At 42.6% G+C, this 22,585-nt stretch overlaps 1 protein-coding gene and 1 pseudogene across 1 annotated transcript; both read left to right on the top strand.

Annotated features, from left to right (window-relative positions):
• Nucleotides 1-22,585, top strand: part of LOC119169661 (cell adhesion molecule Dscam2-like) — a 270,685-nt pseudogene that overhangs the window by 103,644 nt on the left and 144,456 nt on the right.
• LOC142786691 (uncharacterized) lies at nucleotides 8,868-9,712 on the top strand. The gene is made up of 4 exons (XM_075884325.1): nucleotides 8,868-9,167; nucleotides 9,239-9,298; nucleotides 9,364-9,468; nucleotides 9,524-9,712. Exons 1-4 carry the CDS (start codon nucleotides 9,143-9,145, stop codon nucleotides 9,685-9,687), a joined length of 354 nt encoding a protein of 117 aa, XP_075740440.1. The 5' UTR covers nucleotides 8,868-9,142; the 3' UTR covers nucleotides 9,688-9,712.

Below are 22,585 nucleotides of genomic sequence, written 5' to 3'. Positions count from 1 at the left end.
TGTCGTTTGAGTCAACGTCTCGAGAAGTGGACTTGTTTTTGTCAAGGCATCAATCGACAAAAACTATTCTCCTTATCGAGACGTTGGCTTCAGCGTCATTTGCTGCTGAATGATTTCTGTGCGCTATGTTTTCTTTTGTCACCCTCAGTGCATCAGGGTCGATCTTTGACGGTAATAAACAAATGGTGATCCATCAGGTAGCTTAACGGCGGATGTATACTTTATAGTGGCAAAACGCACGCGCATACGTGACTGCCGAAGAAGTCAAGATACCACCACTAAAAGCCCTTTTAATAAATTGCAAGTGCGCTTTTCTTGACTGCATATTTGAACAAGTATTGGCAGCACCCGTCGTGTTTTAAATGGAGTCGAGGTCCTAGTTGAACGTGCAGAGGCTTGTTTGTTATCAGAGTTTATATCAATAGAAAGAAACAACTTTATTCAAAACAGCAAGTTTCCGAGGAATTATATCCTCTCTCCTAGATGGCAGCTAAGAGTCCTCGGGCCCTAGCGGCATCTTCGGCTTGCCTGATAACTTGTAGCTGGTCCTGGATGTTTGAGTTAAGCAGCGCGGTCTCCCACTGCTGTGCGTTGAAAGACTCAACATTTTCCCCTCATTGCGTAAGCAAACCACACTTCAATAGGCTATTTGCACTAAATCACAAGCCGCCATTAGTAGTTCAAACTGCATAACAGGAAAGCCAACGTAGAAATACTTAAAAGCGTGTATTGCATCGTTAATTTATTTATTTATTTATTTATTTAATGATTTATTTATTTATTGTACCCTCAGGGCTTTACAGCATTGCAGATAGGAGCGGGCACTGATGAACAATGTTAAAGAAAAGGATACATAGAGAAGACACTAGAACATTATTAAACACTGGCAACTGCAACTATGTCATACAGCCAGTAGATTATACAAGAAAACTAACAACATAATCAAACGTTTACATTTCCAACACTAAGTATGTTATCGAGCGATGTTTTAAAACTACAAGGCGAGGTGATGGATGCAACTGATTGTGGGAGGTGGTTCTAATCCTTGCAAGTTTTAGGCAGGAATGAGTGGGAATATGTTGATGTCTTGAAGCGAGGAACAGCAACTTTCTGCGCATGGTCAGTACGAGCTTGTGTTAAGCTTGTGTTATTAGCCTTACACTCACATAAAACGTAGCAGTAGGCGGCTTAATCCATATTGATATGTACAAAAATTCAGGCTTCCATTATACTAACATCCTTTTAGTATATATTCAGTAAAGTTTCTCAGTCGCTAATGTGATTAACTCGCAATTTTTGTGTACTATATATGGCGCTTGCAAAAACAACGGTTTGGGAACTGCTCTTTCAGATTTAGTTGAACTCGAATCGACGTGCTTGACAATGCTTCCTTGTTTGTTTTTTTATGCCGCACAATACAGTTCATTGCCCACTGCGATGCGAATGCTCGACAGTTGTGCTACGGGAAAGCACTATAGCTTCTTTCACAGTGCGGTACCATTGCCGAACAGTACACAAATCGCTGGGTAGGGCTAGTTCCTAATTTTGAAACTAGCCGACAGCGTCAATTTGTATGTCCTACCGACGGCCCTGTTTACACAGACATGGCTCGGTGTCGCCATAAGTTTGCTCGTCATAGCCTTTTGTATCACACTTATTGCGCAAAGAAAGCAATAGACAGCGTCAAGATGATGGGTCAACAGCCTGAGAGAATTGCGAATACCAGCTACAAAACCTTTGTAGAACGCATTTCGAAAGTTTCAGAAACGGATCCACAAAATTTCTTTGAAGATGCAGCCCAAAAACTCTGTTTATTCATGTTTTTTTTTGCTGTTAAAGTACTGAAGACGCTATTTGCACTGTTTGTACGTTCAGAAGCAGATGTTTACAGATAGAAATCGAAAATGTGTTTTTATTGACCTTATATTTTAACGAAGTAATAACTTTATGTGTCTTATGACTGAAGCAGCAGCAGCTTTTGAAAAGTAAACACCACATTGGATCTTACGCACTGCCAATTAAGCCGAGTCTTGTGTGGTGCAACGCGATACAGAAATATACATGAGCTTCAGGTACAAATTAATGAGCAGTTAGGTTGTTCGAGGCAAGCTTCGTGAAGTTTGTTTCATAGAAGTATTTGATCATTGCCCAATAACGGCAATAGTTATGCAATTTAGTACGTAAAATAGGAAAATAAGGGGTACATAAGGTTGCCAGTGACTTTCGAGGAAATTTCGCTAAACGACTTAAAAGTCTCCAACAATTGCCATTTTTTCTTCAGAGTTCATCAAATAAGTCACTACTTTCGATATGCGTTGCATGCCTAATGATGAAAATTTCAAAACTATGAATGGTCTTCAAGAATACATCACCTCCAAAACCCCTCATTTATACTGACAGGTTTCAAAGCCAATCGCATCACCCGCTTCAACATCAAAACGTTTGGTGCACCTAAATGTACAACTAGCCATGTTAATGGCTTTATGGCACAAGCCTTGGCTACCACCATTTTTTAATTGAATGCTTATGATATCCTTCCATCGCGATTTGCTAGTTTCACAAGGGACAGTGTGGTACACCTTGGGTAAAAAGCGCCAAAGCGTTGTTTGTAGACAGCTCTACATCCCCTAATATGAATGAAAATATTTATGAAGGTAACTCGACAGAAGCTTTGAAGAAGCGAAGCATTAGCGATTAGTATAACTTTTCTGTTTGAACTAATGTACCGGGTGCCACTGTCCAATTTTTATAGTTCTTATATTTGCACGCGTCGTTCCGATGTGTCTGAAACATGAAAGAAAGAGCAGGTAGACTAAGTAAATTCTTATACTGGAAATACTTTTATTGAATTTAATGGCCGATGGCAGTAGAAATACGTAAAAAATATATTTATGGTATACAAGATACATATTCACCTCTCGGCTTTAAATATCTGAACGTGACCCTGAGGCACTTCTAACATTTCACTGAATGGGCACTACTGGTAAATGCTAGAAGCCCCAGGATAGTTTGCAGTCATTTGGCAAGGAACATTCTGCTGAATTACGTAAAATGTAGACATTTTTTGGTGCAGACAAAAGCCACATTTTGCTTTCAAATGAACTCCAAAAGGCGCACCTTCATTTTATTGCAAAATTTCGTGTTACTCAAGGTTACTTGACAAAAGATTCTCTCCGCTGGTGCATTTGAGATCAGAAGCCTTTGGATGTACACGGCTCCAGAGGCAAGCGCGGAAACAGGCCATACACCAGCGCTGTCTCTGAATACTATGCTCTTACATACTAAAAGCTTATGTTGGAATCGGTAGCATTTGTCACTCATACAGAACAAAGCAGTCGCTAAAAAGAGAGGGACGGCATGCGAAGTTTTTTCTTAGATAAATCGAAGAATTTCATCGCAGTGTCAAACGTCCTGCAAACGAGCAACGTAATTTAAAAGCAACGGAAATAACTTCTTCGAAAGTACATGTGGTGCACCTTTTGTGTTACATCTACAGCAAATATTTTTTCTCAAGGCAAGGGTTTAGTGCTTCTAGCTGGTTTAAGTGTTTTTAGTATTTTTTTTTCATCTTTGTTACTTTCATAGGTGGTGGCACTACATACATCGTTTGTGGAATGCTTTCTACATGCATATTTTTGTCGAACACGATTAATATGTTGAACGAAACGTCCAAAAATCTTCATGTGATTGTGAGAGATGCCGCAGTGAAAGGCTTCAAAAATTTTTTACCACCTGGGGTTCTTTTAACGTGCACCCAAATTTGAGCACACGGGCCTACAGCATTTTCGCCTTCATCGAAAATGCAGCCGCTATTCCCCGTACTAAATTCCGTGACATGCAGGTCAGCAGCCGAGTACCTTCGCCACTAGACCACCGCAGTGGGGTGCACACCTTTGTTCTTTATTGCATTTGCGCATTTGTTTTTACGTATATAAGAGGGTAAATTAGGAGCAAGCATGAGTTAGTAGTGAGCGCCGAGTGTCGTGTGTGTTACTAGGGTGGATGAGTCAGTGTTTGTGCATGCGTTTGGGGGAGTCAAGGTTGCGATAATTATCTTACAAAATGACGGATAACCAAATAGTCCAACAAGTTTTATTTAACCTTCCCTACATCTGCACCACACTTACCGAGCGGTAAAGCTTTTGCTGCAGATTCGCATCAGTGCAGTTTCTGAAGGCTGCTCGTAGAAGCTTATCTCTTCTGCCCAAAGAGTGTGGTAATAAAAAAATTAAAATATACATACCGAATCAGGAGATACTGCAGCAGTGCGAGCTCTGATTAGAGCACAGGTACTTTCTGCCATCCAGGCACTTAAGAAGTGAACGTTTTAGAGCACGAAGTATTTGGTCAAACAGCGCCTTCTCGAGGAGCGCATGAAGCTGTCCGCTCATTTGAATTTTGCTGAGAAGTCACTGGTGGTCGCACCAGCATCTTCGGCGTGTAGATTTATTGAAGACACATGCACACACAACAAAGAGGATAAATGTACTGTATTGCGCTTAAAGGGCAACTCCTACTCGTGCATGGTTGTGTCTGAAACTAAGAAAAATGGGGAAAAAATTTTGCCGCTCATTCGTTGCAAAGACACTGAGCATGGAATGCATGCCTGCACTAGAGACCTAAGCCGAAAGTCCCCAAAAGTTCACGTCACCACACATTACAAAGAAAAAAAATCAATTACAAAAAAAAACGACAGCAAATTTTTCGTATTCGCTGGGAAATGTCCCACTTCGCAACGTCGCTGCCTGCATATATCTAGCCATATTGATATCGTCCTACTTAAATTGGACTGCGCATGGTTAACATATTACAAAGAAGGCACTCAGCAGGTTTTTTTAAAGCGAATCCTTCGTCATTCGACACGCCAAACAAAACTTTAGACGTATGCCATGCTTATCCGCCCAATCCTTGAATATGCGAGTGTGGCCTGGTTTCCCTTCACAAACAAACATGTTGCCGCGCTTGAAAAAATACAACGTAAAGCAGTCCGTTTTATCTGTAACTGTTATAGGCGTACCGACTCACCTACAGCTTTTTTGATAAGAGCGGATCTGCCCACCCTGGCGAGCCGCGCCAAGCTTCATAGTCTGAGATTTTTATATCTGGTGCTACGCAACTCTTTGAAAATAAATCCGGCTAATTAGTTGCATGATGATGGATGGTAGCGCAGACAACGAACACGGACAAGAGAAGGCACATAGACACAACACAGCGCTAACTTTCAACAACAGTTTATTACACGCAGATCTCCGTGGTGTATGCGATCCACCACGCCAACGTCGCACGTGCGTAGCTCTAAAAACCATCAAATCTAACCAACGCGCGTGATCCAATACATTACAATTTTATATTTTTCAATCTTTTTTTACTTTTTCTTTCTTCCTTTTATCCCATGTTACCACAAACCCTATCGCGAATACATGTAATCAAGTTCCTTATCTGTCAACACCACTGATGGGCTGCTCACACACGTGTCACCTAGCTCTGCAATTCTGCCGGCCTCCAATACCAACCGCGTCATCTCGTGCCTACTTCTATTGATTATAACCGTTTCCTTGAATTTCGGTGTGCAATTACATCTCTGGCAATGAAGGGAAAGAAAACCATCAGGAACAACACTATTTACTTTGTTATTGTGCTCGCGCAAGCGATCGTTTATGCATCTACTGGTCTGACCGATATAACACTTTCCACAAGTAAGTGGAATGAGGTATACAACACACATGATGCACTCCACAAATAGGTTTCTATGTTTCTTTTGGCATACATTTGATTTTCCCTTGTCTGGTCTTGTGCTTCTGCAAAGACTCACCAACTTATTGGGTGCCGAGAAAACTACGTTAGTGCCACATTTTTCCGCAATCTTTTTTATCCTGTGAGAAACCTTATGCATGTATGGAATTACGGCAAAACTTTCCTTTCTTGAGCTCACCCTATCCATCCCTTCACATCTTTTCTCCAGCACTTTTCTGTGCAATCCTTCAGCAACGGACACGACGAGGCTCTTGGGGTACCCGGCATTGCTTAGCCTCGAGACCTGTTGTCTGAAGCTTTCATTCATGAGGCACCGGCAGGACTTCTTTAGTGCCTCACTCAAGCACATCTTCGCAATGCCTCGTTTTACCAGTTTAGTATGCGCTGAGTGAAACTGTAGTAAAGGCTTACTTGCTCTGGGCTCGTAACACCAGCATGTCTTTTCATCTGAGAATTGAAAGTTAATGTCAAGAAATCTGAGCCTTCCGTCACATGGCATTTCAAAAGTCACTTCAAGTGGGTTAAGCCCCTCACGAAAAACGCTACACACGCTACTACATTGAGTAGCAAAATCTGCAGTTCTGTCATTGATAAACACTAAAAAGTCATCGACGTACCTAAATACGTGCACAACATTGTATTCATTTAGGCGTCCTGATAGCCTCCTGTCCATTTCAGCCAAAAACAAATTACTTAAAACTGGTGCTAAGCACGAGCCAATGCATACTCCTTGTTTTTGCAGATACGGGGTACCATTGTTTTCAATAAACGTTGACGACAAGTAAAACCTAAGTAATTCTAAGAAATTGTCGACGGACGTACCTGCTTGTGAGCTAAATCTAACGGCACCGTACTCATCGATGCATTCGCCAACACTTGTTAATACTGCTGATTGTGGCAGAGAATAGTACAGATCTTTTATGTCAGCCGAAAACGCTTTTAACCCTATGTTTTTTCGTTCCCTGACGAAACTTATCACCTGTTCCGAATTTTTTGTCAGGAAGGGGTCATTTATGTCAAGCAAGTTTAATGTTCTTTGCAGATACACAGCTACAGCTTTTTGCCACGTGTCCTTCTCCGACACTATCACTCTGAACGGTACTCCTTCCTTATGCGTTTTAGCACTAAAGAACACATCCAGACTGTCATTTTTACTTTTTCTGATACCGCTAAGCACACCTTCTAGATTCATCCTCTTACAAAGTTCTATTGCTTTTCCCCTCACTTTTTCAATCGAAATACTTTTCTTTTCGCTGAACACTGCCGTAATAGCACTTTTAGCCTTTTCTTTAAATTCATCATGCGAGAAAACCGCAAACCCTCCTTCTTTATCGACTGGAAGTACACTCAGAGCATGCTGTGTCAAGTAAGTTTCCACGCGTTTGAGAGGCAAACTGCGGCATGGAGGCCTACACAATTTTAAAGCGTCCACACCTTCGTTAATGATCCTGGTGGCTTGATCCTCGGGAACCCGCTTCGACACTTGACGTACAATTGATACGAGTTCCGGCTTGTTCTTTTGAGGTTGCACGGCAAACTTTGGCCCAAGTCCCAATACTTCTAGTACAAAGTCCGGTAGGCAGATGCCTTCTGCCACATGAACGTTGGAGGTTGCACTCACGCGCACTTTGTCCACCAAATCACGTAACAGTCGTAATTGAAGCTTCCAGTGGAATTCTATCATTTGGTCTGCCAGACGTAGATGCTTTCGAAAGTGAATCTCCGCTGCATATGACTCGTAAGTTCGATGCATCTGCGCCCGTAGGTAGGCTCTGAAAAGGCGTACCTGTCGAAGCCATTCTGAGCGCTGAATTTTCATGATCCTCGTTCTGTGCCCATCTGAAGGGGTACACCCTCCGAAGAGCGCTCGAACATCCTCTGGTAGAATCTTGTTCCTTATGGAAAAGCTGAGCGTTCTTGCCTTGCACACGGCGTTGACGATGAGGGCTACAACTCCCGAAGGATCTCGCAGTACATGAACGAAAGAGCCCGTTGAACGAGAAATGAAGTCAATGAGGGTGGCGATTTGGGCTTGTTGGTATGGTTGCATGATGATGGATGGTAGCGCAGACAACCATAGAGAAAGAAGAAGACAAGAGCGGACACTCCGCGAAACCTGGCCTCAGGAAGTGCGTCACGACTACGTAACAAACTAGTGCTCTCACCAAACGTCAGAGGGCGCAAGCGCAAAAAAAAAACAGTTATAATCAACACAACAAAATTGTTTTTACAAAATAATAATTATACGCCCAAATTTGGTATGTTATTTATACATAAAAACAATTTATTCAACACACCTTACGCGATTATTTTTCTTCAGCCGTACTGTCATAAACACCATCTACCCAGCGACAAGCCCATGCATGACTGACAGCGAGAAGCTTTCGTCGCTTTCGTCAACGTCGGCTGCGTCGGCGTTTTCGTGCGTGAGATAACAGGTGAGGCACGTTTTCAAGCGAAGCTTGTTGAATGACATGTTGTTGGTCTTGTTGGGTCATTTTTTCAGAAAACGGTTACACTTGCGCGAATAAGACACCATGCAACAAACATAGAAAGATGCACACACACACGTTGCGCTTCGAGTGTGCGAGTTTGTTTCTTACGTGGCGTCTCATTCACGCAGTTGTAACCTTTTTCTGAAGCTTGTAAGGACTGGGAGGTTCGCTAAAAAGAAAGTTTGTGGCTCTATGCGGCGGCTAGATGGGAACATTGTGCAACGTATGCAGTATAGCAAAGGCGGCACGGCGTCAAGCCGAGGCGACGCGTGCTGCGTCTGCCACGGACGCGAGCGTCTGTGCGCTGAGCGTAGCTGGGCAGCTAGGTCATAGGCTCGGTGCAAAATACTGAGAAGCATTCGCTGGGCCTCGCATGCTTCAAGACGCGTTCCCCAAAAGCTCTGAACACGAATAATTCTTGGTGTGCCGTAGGCAAATCTGGACTAGCCAAGAGGCCATCATCTTCGTTTTTTCGCTAGCCTTGTGCCACTAGTGCAAGCTGCTCACAAATTTTTTTGACGTTTCCAATATAATTTTACCGCATAAATTTCAACTACGATTTTTCTTACATTTCTTTACATTTCTGTCGTTTTTTGATGCTCTTGACCTGTGCAACTTGTTTTAAAAGACTTTAAAGGGCTATTTCACGTTATCTTCAAGCCTGAGTGCACATGTACGTATACCTTTCATCAGTGAAAGCTGCCACTGTTGATAATTTCAAAAATCACAAATTACTTGTTTCCTAGTTGGTGCCTTCTCTTTTCTTCCACGTTCGACCAATTTATGCGTTTGAAAGAGCTGTTTAAGTTTCCCCATGCTACAAGCTTTGTAACTTGTACCAACTGCACATATATGCAGATTTTCTGAGCGTCTCTTCAAGTAGTGACTGTGACATGGCTGCAGAAGCTGCACTGCAAGGTGCGGATGAGCTTCAGTTTGTGTTATTTTAAGCCTCTTACTGATACATTGTCGTAATTTCATTTCTTCAGGACCTGCGGTAGAGGCTTCAAAAAGCGGCTCCCACACATTGAGGTGCCCCGATGAACAGGGTGCGTTCAGTGTCGCGATTTCTTTTTTTTTTTACCCAAATTGACTGTTGACCAAACCTCTGCAGGTGGCAGCTCCCTTGTAGCTGGTGAAAGAATTTCCGCTGACTTCGTCTTGCCGGAGAAAACCTTAACCAGTCATTCAGCTGTCACAAAAGGAACTTGTGTGACCGGTAAGTTGTATGTTCACTTCAACACCAGAGTGGATTGATATAGAGACTTCCGCAGGCCGCTCGCAAGATTGTTCCGACAGCACTGTCCGAGGCACTCAACAAGCTTCACAAAACCCTCCAGAAGACATCTCCGCCAACAGCTCCACGCCTGAGTGCCCTAGAGAAAATGATGACTATGCTTTTATTGCAGCTGTTCTTAATGTGCTATTTTATGTTTAGGACATTCTGAGGAAACTATCCTCAAAAGGACACTACGTGTGCACTTACAAAACGTAAGGGTGGGCTCTCAGTGATTTTTATTTTTTTTGTGCATTGTCAACATTGTGAATGGTTTGTTTTTAGGTAGTGGAATCGAAAACTTTGCACCACAGAAAGTTGTGCACCTTGGGTCTGAAAGAGCGAGGAAAGTGCTCGTATGGGATTAGTTGTTCTTCACTTTTACATCCATTTTTTTTGTTTATTGCAGTGCGTTCCTGTGTGCCAGCGACAATGTCTCCATCAATGAAGTACAAGCAAACCATTAAACATCTGCAAGCCAAAGTAGCAGCACAGCAGAAAACTATCAAAAGACTGCGGAGACAGCCTCACCAAGCACCGTCATCGACTTCAAAGGCCCTTGAAGTTATCCGACCGCACGTCACCGAGAAGGTTTTTAAACTTCTTTCTGCACATGTTCGCTTGAGGCCCAAACGCAAGGGCAAGCGGTTTCCCGTGTGGTTCAAGAAATTTGCTCTTCACTTAAACTTCCGAGGTCCGCGAGCATACCAATTTCTGGCTCCATATTTTTCTTTGCCCTCCCGGCGTTCATTAAGGAGGTGGCTAGCTAATGTAAAGATGACACCTGGCATAATTCCAGGAATCCTTTCTTCCATTGCAACAAATACTCAAGCTTGGAATGAACGGGACCGAGTGTGCGCTTTAGTTTTCGACGAAATAGCACTCAAAAAGAATTTGTACTATGATGCTGCAAGAGACGTTGTCCAGGGTTTTACAGATGATGGCACTCATCGCACTTCAACCATCGCTGATCGAGCACTGGTTTTTCTTCTTGTTGGCGTTTCGAGAAAGTGGGTTCAACCGGTTGCTTTTACTATAGGGCACACATCAACACCATCATCTGTTATGCATAACTTGCTGGTGTCACTCATTTTGGAGCTTAGGAGCATTATTATTGCAGTGAAAGCAGTCATTTGTGACCAGGGCAGTTCAAATGTAAGTCTCGCTAACCAACTAAGAGTGACTGTAGCAAAGCCTTTTTTTGAAGTTAATGGTGAGCGGGTATATTACATTTTTGATGTTCCGCATTTAATTAAAACAACGCGCAATAATGTCCAAGCACACAAGTTATACATTGGGGATGACATCGTTAACTGGTCGCACATTGTAAGCCTTTACCAATCCTCACATGAGTTGCGGTTGTGATTGGCTCCAAAGTTGACTGAACGGCACGTTCATCAGAAACCTTTTTCTAATATGAAGGTCAGCAGAGCAACTCAGGTCCTCAGTGCATCAGTTTCGATTGCTATCACGGCATTGGTGTATGCGAAGGTGCTGCCTGCCTCGGCCATCACTACAGCTCAATTTTGTGATCGTATGGACAGGATTTTCGATGCCTTGAACAGCTCGAGTAAAAAAAGAACTTCGCAAAAGCTGCGGCATGCAATCATGAAAAATGATTCAGAGCTGATTGACTTCCTCCGAGGCCAGCTTCCCTGGATTGCATCATGGCAGTTTGTTGGCAGACGTCAACCACAAACCATCGTAGGTTGGCAAATTACAATTCAGGCAATTTGTCAACTATGGGACGACCTCTCCAAAAATTACAATTTTGAATACCTGTTAACACGCAGGCTTCAACAGGATCCTCTGGAGAACATATTTGGCCACATAAGGCAAAAACAGGGTTGCAACACCAACCCCAATGTAGCACAATTTATTTGTGGCCTGAAGCACATCTGCATAAGAAAACTCTTCAAGCTGTCAGAATACGGATATGTCGAGGATGATGAATGTGACCTCCTCCAGGAGCAGCTCTCGCCATTCTCCCTCACCAGTGCGTCTCTTGTGGATAATGAGTGTGCACAGCCACAGCCTGACGACTTTCCCCCTCTAGACGATCTCTCTGAACTTGCGACAAACGTTCACTCCCATATTATCGATGACTCCGCTGCATATTATGTAGCTGGTTTTCTCATCAAACACTTCCTTCGGAATGCATGTGACGGTTGCAGTTGCCCACAGTTACTGAAAGACGACAGTGAGACGCTTAAGGGTACCCACCAGTATTTCACAATGCTCAAAGCATACCACGTCCCCAGCAAACTTTTTGGGAATCTCACTGTGCCATCAGAAGCAGCTTTTGCATACGTACAACAACTTGAATCTCACTTTCTTGCCATAATTGAGGCCACTGCACATCACCTGAAAGTGTGCGATGTTTTGTATCACCATCTGTCAAGTGTTGGTGATTTTCATTTCTGCTCTGCTGGGTGTCGCGCGAAGTTTCTTAAAATGTTTTGCCGGGTTCGTTTATGTTGGCATGTGCGTTTTGTGAACCGAAACTTAGATAGGGTTAGGTTCCAGTCTTCAATCTCAGGCATACAGCTTGACAAGTTCAAAGGTTAGCAATTAGCGGCGGGTTTACACTAAAGTATTCGAGTTGAGCCGAATCCTGCAATAGCTTTGTTATGTTATTACTTCGTTACAGCAGACTTCATTATGGTCTTATATGCTTATATTCAGCTCAACTGGACTAGCCACTCCTTCGTTGCATACATTGTTTAGGTTACCCGCTATGTGGAGTAGGGACACTGTGTATTCGCTCGAAGTGATTTGCATAACCTTAAAAAGAATGTTGGGTATCCTGTCTGTATTTTTGTAGCAAATGCGGGCGAACTGTACACTTTACTGTGGCTCGCTTGGTCACTGTGTATGCTTTATCTCTCCAGCTCAAGTAATATATCGATAACAAAACCGCTTGCTGAAATGTCTTTGAGCGGGTAAGGAACACAGTATGAAGTGGGCGCGGTTCATGTTATCACGCTTTTCGTATTTTAGCTTCTCATTAACCTCCTCATCTCGCCCATCAAAATTTTCAAAAGAATACTCAAACTTGTAGCGTTTGATGGGGCTGCGGATGCTGCAATTTTATTTTTATATAGCTTTTGAGTGATAACGTACGATGTAGAGCCTTTGTGAAAAATAATGAGCCAAAGTGGTTTCCTTCTGCTATTTATTAGCCCTGTAATACCGCTCTCGTAGCACCAATTAAGGTCCACAATTCTGGATAAGTGATGACTACAATCTATTTTAGCTCGCAAGCGTCACAGCAACACCCAGACCCAAATCACTTGGGATCTTAAGTTTTTGATGAAGGCGACGCATAACAAAAGCCACAAAACCTGCCAGTGTTGTAGCATAAAGTTTGTCTTTCACGTAGTGAGCAAGCTGCAAAGCCCTACCTTTCTGAGGACAAGCAGGCATCAAGTCTGCTTTTTTTTCATTTTGGACTAGCTGTTCTTAAGCACAGCCAGCACACTGCACCTTTGCCTTTCTGCTATATTGTGTCGTGTGGTTTCTGTGTGCTCTTTTTTTATATGCATTATTTCGGTTAACCCCAGGCGTGATTCGCGACTTCATTGCTGTGTATATGTCACTTCTTCCTTCTTCATCAGCATTGTGCGCTGTGTTTTTGCCATAGATCCTTACTTACCCACTGGCCCGGTGTGTCATACTTCACCAGCTTCTCGGCTTCTGCCAACTCTAGCGATGTGTGCGTTGTCTGTGTTCTCTCTGTATTTGTTACAATTTATTTGTAAGGCGAGATGCATTTGTTGTCTACCTTTGTCATATTGTGCTTTTTATATTCTCAGACTCTACCTTGCCTTTGAATAAAACATTACGGATACTCTGTCTCTTTGACTGATATATACATTGATCACTTGTTCCAAAAGAAAAACACAAGCGCGATGAATAAAACCATAGTGAGTTATCATTACCTGCATCTCTTTTTATTATAACTTAATCGAAATAAAAATTACGTCACGACCGATTCGCACGAACCACTGAACAAAACAAAACAGGGAATCGCTAAATCAAAACGACCTACAAAAACTATCCATGTGGGCGATGAATAGTGGTCTGAAATCATGAACTTTCGTCATAGCCAAACGTCGGTTATGCAAAGTAATTCAAAATTTGCGCCAGTGAAACCGAAACAGGAAGCGCACGCCACTTGCTCTCACCAACCACTAGGTGTGCTAGGGTCGATTGGGCCGCTGGGGTCTACGGGAGTGTCCACTCTTAACCTTTATTTCTCTATGAGACAACGAACACGGACAAGAGAAGGCACATAGACACAACACAGCGCTAACTTTCAACAACAGTTTATTACACGCAGATCTCCGTGGTGTATGCGATCCACCACGCCAACGTCGCACGTGCGTAGCTCTAAAAACCATCAAATCTAACCAACGCGCGTGATCCAATACATTACAATTTTATATTTTTCAATCTTTTTTTACTTTTTCTTTCTTCCTTTTATCCCATGTTACCACAAACCCTATCGCGAATACATGTAATCAAGTTCCTTATCTGTCAACACCACTGATGGGCTGCTCACACACGTGTCACCTAGCTCTGCAATTCTGCCGGCCTCCAATACCAACCGCGTCATCTCGTGCCTACTTCTATTGATTATAACCGTTTCCTTGAATTTCGGTGTGCAATTACATCTCTGGCAATGAAGGGAAAGAAAACCATCAGGAACAACACTATTTACTTTGTTATTGTGCTCGCGCAAGCGATCGTTTATGCATCTACTGGTCTGACCGATATAACACTTTCCACAAGTAAGTGGAATGAGGTATACAACACACATGATGCACTCCACAAATAGGTTTCTATGTTTCTTTTGGCATACATTTGATTTTCCCTTGTCTGGTCTTGTGCTTCTGCAAAGACTCACCAACTTATTGGGTGCCGAGAAAACTACGTTAGTGCCACATTTTTCCGCAATCTTTTTTATCCTGTGAGAAACCTTATGCATGTATGGAATTACGGCAAAACTTTCCTTTCTTGAGCTCACCCTATCCATCCCTTCACATCTTTTCTCCAGCACTTTTCTGTGCAATCCTTCAGCAACGGACACGACGAGGCTCTTGGGGTACCCGGCATTGCTTAGCCTCGAGACCTGTTGTCTGAAGCTTTCATTCATGAGGCACCGGCAGGACTTCTTTAGTGCCTCACTCAAGCACATCTTCGCAATGCCTCGTTTTACCAGTTTAGTATGCGCTGAGTGAAACTGTAGTAAAGGCTTACTTGCTCTGGGCTCGTAACACCAGCATGTCTTTTCATCTGAGAATTGAAAGTTAATGTCAAGAAATCTGAGCCTTCCGTCACATGGCATTTCAAAAGTCACTTCAAGTGGGTTAAGCCCCTCACGAAAAACGCTACACACGCTACTACATTGAGTAGCAAAATCTGCAGTTCTGTCATTGATAAACACTAAAAAGTCATCGACGTACCTAAATACGTGCACAACATTGTATTCATTTAGGCGTCCTGATAGCCTCCTGTCCATTTCAGCCAAAAACAAATTACTTAAAACTGGTGCTAAGCACGAGCCAATGCATACTCCTTGTTTTTGCAGATACGGGGTACCATTGTTTTCAATAAACGTTGACGACAAGTAAAACCTAAGTAATTCTAAGAAATTGTCGACGGACGTACCTGCTTGTGAGCTAAATCTAACGGCACCGTACTCATCGATGCATTCGCCAACACTTGTTAATACTGCTGATTGTGGCAGAGAATAGTACAGATCTTTTATGTCAGCCGAAAACGCTTTTAACCCTATGTTTTTTCGTTCCCTGACGAAACTTATCACCTGTTCCGAATTTTTTGTCAGGAAGGGGTCATTTATGTCAAGCAAGTTTAATGTTCTTTGCAGATACACAGCTACAGCTTTTTGCCACGTGTCCTTCTCCGACACTATCACTCTGAACGGTACTCCTTCCTTATGCGTTTTAGCACTAAAGAACACATCCAGACTGTCATTTTTACTTTTTCTGATACCGCTAAGCACACCTTCTAGATTCATCCTCTTACAAAGTTCTATTGCTTTTCCCCTCACTTTTTCAATCTTACTTGACACAGCATGCTCTGAGTGTACTTCCAGTCGATAAAGAAGGAGGGTTTGCGGTTTTCTCGCATGATGAATTTAAAGAAAAGGCTAAAAGTGCTATTACGGCAGTGTTCAGCGAAAAGAAAAGTATTTCGATTGAAAAAGTGAGGGGAAAAGCAATAGAACTTTGTAAGAGGATGAATCTAGAAGGTGTGCTTAGCGGTATCAGAAAAAGTAAAAATGACAGTCTGGATGTGTTCTTTAGTGCTAAAACGCATAAGGAAGGAGTACCGTTCAGAGTGATAGTGTCGGAGAAGGACACGTGGCAAAAAGCTGTAGCTGTGTATCTGCAAAGAACATTAAACTTGCTTGACATAAATGACCCCTTCCTGACAAAAAATTCGGAACAGGTGATAAGTTTCGTCAGGGAACGAAAAAACATAGGGTTAAAAGCGTTTTCGGCTGACATAAAAGATCTGTACTATTCTCTGCCACAATCAGCAGTATTAACAAGTGTTGGCGAATGCATCGATGAGTACGGTGCCGTTAGATTTAGCTCACAAGCAGGTACGTCCGTCGACAATTTCTTAGAATTACTTAGGTTTTACTTGTCGTCAACGTTTATTGAAAACAATGGTACCCCGTATCTGCAAAAACAAGGAGTATGCATTGGCTCGTGCTTAGCACCAGTTTTAAGTAATTTGTTTTTGGCTGAAATGGACAGGAGGCTATCAGGACGCCTAAATGAATACAATGTTGTGCACGTATTTAGGTACGTCGATGACTTTTTAGTGTTTATCAATGACAGAACTGCAGATTTTGCTACTCAATGTAGTAGCGTGTGTAGCGTTTTTCGTGAGGGGCTTAACCCACTTGAAGTGACTTTTGAAATGCCATGTGACGGAAGGCTCAGATTTCTTGACATTAACTTTCAATTCTCAGATGAAAAGACATGCTGGTGTTACGAGCCCAGAGCAAGTAAGCCTTTACTACAGTTTCACTCAGCGCATACTAAACTGGTAAAACGAGGCATTGCGAAGATGTGCTTGAGTGAGGCACTAAAGAAGTCCTGCCGGTGCCTCATGAATGAAAGCTTCAGACAACAGGTCTCGAGGCTAAGCAATGCCGGGTACCCCAAGAGCCTCGTCGTGTCCGTTGCTGAAGGATTGCACAGAAAAGTGCTGGAGAAAAGATGTGAAGGGATGGATAGGGTGAGCTCAAGAAAGGAAAGTTTTGCCGTAATTCCATACATGCATAAGGTTTCTCACAGGATAAAAAAGATTGCGGAAAAATGTGGCACTAACGTAGTTTTCTCGGCACCCAATAAGTTGGTGAGTCTTTGCAGAAGCACAAGACCAGACAAGGGAAAATCAAATGTATGCCAAAAGAAACATAGAAACCTATTTGTGGAGTGCATCATGTGTGTTGTATACCTCATTCCACTTACTTGTGGAAAGTGTTATATCGGTCAGACCAGTAGATGCATAAACGATCGCTTGCGCGAGCACAATAACAAAGTAAATAGTGTTGTTCCTGATGGTTTTCTTTCCCTTCATTGCCAGAGATGTAATTGCACACCGAAATTCAAGGAAACGGTTATAATCAATAGAAGTAGGCACGAGATGACGCGGTTGGTATTGGAGGCCGGCAGAATTGCAGAGCTAGGTGACACGTGTGTGAGCAGCCCATCAGTGGTGTTGACAGATAAGGAACTTGATTACATGTATTCGCGATAGGGTTTGTGGTAACATGGGATAAAAGGAAGAAAGAAAAAGTAAAAAAAGATTGAAAAATATAAAATTGTAATGTATTGGATCACGCGCGTTGGTTAGATTTGATGGTTTTTAGAGCTACGCACGTGCGACGTTGGCGTGGTGGATCGCATACACCACGGAGATCTGCGTGTAATAAACTGTTGTTGAAAGTTAGCGCTGTGTTGTGTCTATGTGCCTTCTCTTGTCCGTGTTCGTTGTCTGCGCTACCATCCATCATCATGCAACCATACCAACAAGCCCAAATCGCCACCCTCATTGACTTCATTTCTCGTTCAACGGGCTCTTTCGTTCATGTACTGCGAGATCCTTCGGGAGTTGTAGCCCTCATCGTCAACGCCGTGTGCAAGGCAAGAACGCTCAGCTTTTCCATAAGGAACAAGATTCTACCAGAGGATGTTCGAGCGCTCTTCGGAGGGTGTACCCCTTCAGATGGGCACAGAACGAGGATCATGAAAATTCAGCGCTCAGAATGGCTTCGACAGGTACGCCTTTTCAGAGCCTACCTACGGGCGCAGATGCATCGAACTTACGAGTCATATGCAGCGGAGATTCACTTTCGAAAGCATCTACGTCTGGCAGACCAAATGATAGAATTCCACTGGAAGCTTCAATTACGACTGTTACGTGATTTGGTGGACAAAGTGCGCGTGAGTGCAACCTCCAACGTTCATGTGGCAGAAGGCATCTGCCTACCGGACTTTGTACTAGAAGTATTGGGACTTGGGCCAAAGTTTGCCGTGCAACCTCAAAAGAACAAGCCGGAACTCGTATCAATTGTACGTCAAGTGTCGAAGCGGGTTCCCGAGGATCAAGCCACCAGGATCATTAACGAAGGTGTGGACGCTTTAAAATTGTGTAGGCCTCCATGCCGCAGTTTGCCTCTCAAACGCGTGGAAACTTACTTGACACAGCATGCTCTGAGTGTACTTCCAGTCGATAAAGAAGGAGGGTTTGCGGTTTTCTCGCATGATGAATTTAAAGAAAAGGCTAAAAGTGCTATTACGGCAGTGTTCAGCGAAAAGAAAAGTATTTCGATTGAAAAAGTGAGGGGAAAAGCAATAGAACTTTGTAAGAGGATGAATCTAGAAGGTGTGCTTAGCGGTATCAGAAAAAGTAAAAATGACAGTCTGGATGTGTTCTTTAGTGCTAAAACGCATAAGGAAGGAGTACCGTTCAGAGTGATAGTGTCGGAGAAGGACACGTGGCAAAAAGCTGTAGCTGTGTATCTGCAAAGAACATTAAACTTGCTTGACATAAATGACCCCTTCCTGACAAAAAATTCGGAACAGGTGATAAGTTTCGTCAGGGAACGAAAAAACATAGGGTTAAAAGCGTTTTCGGCTGACATAAAAGATCTGTACTATTCTCTGCCACAATCAGCAGTATTAACAAGTGTTGGCGAATGCATCGATGAGTACGGTGCCGTTAGATTTAGCTCACAAGCAGGTACGTCCGTCGACAATTTCTTAGAATTACTTAGGTTTTACTTGTCGTCAACGTTTATTGAAAACAATGGTACCCCGTATCTGCAAAAACAAGGAGTATGCATTGGCTCGTGCTTAGCACCAGTTTTAAGTAATTTGTTTTTGGCTGAAATGGACAGGAGGCTATCAGGACGCCTAAATGAATACAATGTTGTGCACGTATTTAGGTACGTCGATGACTTTTTAGTGTTTATCAATGACAGAACTGCAGATTTTGCTACTCAATGTAGTAGCGTGTGTAGCGTTTTTCGTGAGGGGCTTAACCCACTTGAAGTGACTTTTGAAATGCCATGTGACGGAAGGCTCAGATTTCTTGACATTAACTTTCAATTCTCAGATGAAAAGACATGCTGGTGTTACGAGCCCAGAGCAAGTAAGCCTTTACTACAGTTTCACTCAGCGCATACTAAACTGGTAAAACGAGGCATTGCGAAGATGTGCTTGAGTGAGGCACTAAAGAAGTCCTGCCGGTGCCTCATGAATGAAAGCTTCAGACAACAGGTCTCGAGGCTAAGCAATGCCGGGTACCCCAAGAGCCTCGTCGTGTCCGTTGCTGAAGGATTGCACAGAAAAGTGCTGGAGAAAAGATGTGAAGGGATGGATAGGGTGAGCTCAAGAAAGGAAAGTTTTGCCGTAATTCCATACATGCATAAGGTTTCTCACAGGATAAAAAAGATTGCGGAAAAATGTGGCACTAACGTAGTTTTCTCGGCACCCAATAAGTTGGTGAGTCTTTGCAGAAGCACAAGACCAGACAAGGGAAAATCAAATGTATGCCAAAAGAAACATAGAAACCTATTTGTGGAGTGCATCATGTGTGTTGTATACCTCATTCCACTTACTTGTGGAAAGTGTTATATCGGTCAGACCAGTAGATGCATAAACGATCGCTTGCGCGAGCACAATAACAAAGTAAATAGTGTTGTTCCTGATGGTTTTCTTTCCCTTCATTGCCAGAGATGTAATTGCACACCGAAATTCAAGGAAACGGTTATAATCAATAGAAGTAGGCACGAGATGACGCGGTTGGTATTGGAGGCCGGCAGAATTGCAGAGCTAGGTGACACGTGTGTGAGCAGCCCATCAGTGGTGTTGACAGATAAGGAACTTGATTACATGTATTCGCGATAGGGTTTGTGGTAACATGGGATAAAAGGAAGAAAGAAAAAGTAAAAAAAGATTGAAAAATATAAAATTGTAATGTATTGGATCACGCGCGTTGGTTAGATTTGATGGTTTTTAGAGCTACGCACGTGCGACGTTGGCGTGGTGGATCGCATACACCACGGAGATCTGCGTGTAATAAACTGTTGTTGAAAGTTAGCGCTGTGTTGTGTCTATGTGCCTTCTCTTGTCCGTGTTCGTTGTCTGCGCTACCATCCATCATCATGCAACCATACCAACAAGCCCAAATCGCCACCCTCACCGGCTAATTAGGTTAAGGTTAACAGTAAGCGCCAAACACGAAATAAGCATTGTCACACACTTGTTGAGTATCCCTTCAAGAACAATGTTTTTGGTCACACACTTTTTTCCGCGAGCCATACGTGCTTGGAATGCTCTGCACCCCACCGAGTTGACACAGCCGACAGTGGATAAATTTGTGAATCGAGCGAGTGAAAATGTGCTGACTTATATTTAGCCGTGATTTCCTGAATCGATGATAACGCAAGTTTTAACTCTGTCTGTACAATTACGTCTTGTATTTGTTTTTTGCTTGCCCCAGCAATTCGCCTGATGTTTTAACTTTGTCTGTACAATTACGTTTTGTATTTGTTTTTAGGAGCGAAGCTCCTTAAGTCGTGGGCTGTGCGTCCCCTGTATGTAGCCACCTCTCGTTCAGTTGTAAGTATTACGCTAGCCACCACCCGATCTAAAGGGTACAGCCATATCCATCCGTCCGTCCGTCCGTCCATCCATCCATCCATCCGTCCGTCCGTCCGTCCGTCCGTCCGTCCGTCCGTCCGTCCGTCCAAAAGATGCAAGATGTTATAAACTAGACGGCGGTACGTGTAGTTGATTATGAAAGATGCGAGGTGTTATAAAATAGGAATGATGCCACATATGGCGCGTGTCATCGTTCGATATAGTGCGGTGACGTACGCTAGGGGGAGCGTTGCAATAAAATCGAGTGGGCAAAATGTACGGAGGATTCATGGTTTACCAGGTTTACCTCCGGAGCTTCGCCCACTCATCATCATTCACTTCGTGGATATGGCGGCATTTTTTTTTTGCTTGCCCCAGCAATTCATCTGATGTTTATATACATAAAGACTTTTTGCCTATTACTACGGTGAGTTTTGTACTATGTTTGAGATATTTGCTTGAAAATTTTAGTGCTTGCAACATGTATTTTTAGTCTGTGTATTATTGCTTGTTTTTACAATGAACAATATGACACCACTACTGTATAATCCCATCACGGGATTGACAGTATTCTGAATAAATAAATAACATTTATTTACCACAGGCTTCTCAAATTCGCTAATTTAGTGAAATGGAGCCATTAATGGCGACTCTGGGGTACAAGTATTTCACATGCTCTTCATATCGGTAGGGAAGTGATTTGAAGGTTACTACTCTCGGAAGAGCACCTAAATTCTGACATTATTAAACGCGATAGGTTTCCGCGGCCATGAAAAAAAATGCTTTGGTAAACATCCTCGGCAAAGTTCGGATTTGTGTATGATATTTGCAAAAAATAGTTTTTTCTTTAAGTTATTGCACCATCCTTTTGGAATGACCATTCATATTTTAACCTTTCGCGATTCTGTACAGGTTACTTAAAAAACAGAAATTGCAAACTGGGGCGTTAGTGCCAAAACTAAACCACGATTACGAGATTAATTTGGACTATCTCAAGTTTCTTCACAAGAATTAGATATAATACCCTGTTTTTTTTTTATTTCACCCTGTCGCGATTTAATCCCCTTGACTAAACGTCAACCCTGCACCATGAAAAACACAATTTGAATACCTTCGGCGGTAAGCTACCATAATTTCTATTATTAATATCTCTCCTAAGCTAAGCGACCGCACTGAGTTGAGGTTTCTGTGTTAGGTAAAACAACATTTGTAAGGACAATAAACATAGCAAACGGTAATAACAAAAACAATGAACAGAAATATATATTTAGTGTGGCGAAAAAATGTCTGTTTGGAGCAATAGACCAAAGAAGCTTTGCTGGTTTTGACAAGCTGTATACTATGAGCTTAGTTAATGACCTAGTATTATAAAACAAGGGCTCTACGATCAGGAAAAAATACACTGTAATGACCCCCCCCCCCTATTAAATCGCATTTTAGTCACTTATAGCTGAGGTAAAGCAGAGTTCAAGCGGGGAAGCAGTGAGCGTACAAGGAAAATGAAGGATCGTACGCGTTATTCAACTGGTCATTATACACGTTCTTAGTGTTACCACCTCAACTGTGGTGATGCAGTTAATTTAACGCAATAGCACGAGTGCACATAACTCACTACAATGTGCAGCTTAAGAGGAAGAGCTAAAGCCTTAAATAAATTTATTTACTCTTGGGTAGTGAGGCGATAAACGAAACTGATTTTTTTAGTCGAGAAAAACATGCATGGAAGCATTGTTTTTGTAGCAATATACACTTTTTGTGTGATAAACATTCATCAATAACGAAGCTGACTGACTAGTACTTGCTAAACCAATATATATAGCTACCCTAAAGAGTGCTGCTTGTTTGTAAAAACGATTAGTAGCAAAGAA

Source organism: Rhipicephalus microplus, chromosome 2 (genome assembly GCF_043290135.1).
Source record: "Rhipicephalus microplus isolate Deutch F79 chromosome 2, USDA_Rmic, whole genome shotgun sequence".
NCBI classification, from domain to species: domain Eukaryota; kingdom Metazoa; phylum Arthropoda; class Arachnida; order Ixodida; family Ixodidae; genus Rhipicephalus; species Rhipicephalus microplus.
This window is presented reverse-complemented; position numbering and strand designations above follow the sequence as displayed.

Coding starts and splice junctions, on each gene's coding strand:
- LOC142786691 (XM_075884325.1), top strand. CDS start 9,143: ATGGCTGCAGAAGCTGCACTGCAAG. Junction 9,168..9,238: donor TGCAGAAGCTGCACTGCAAG/GTGCGGATGAGC, acceptor TCATTTCTTCAG/GACCTGCGGTAGAGGCTTCA. Junction 9,469..9,523: donor AAAAGGAACTTGTGTGACCG/GTAAGTTGTATG, acceptor AGACTTCCGCAG/GCCGCTCGCAAGATTGTTCC.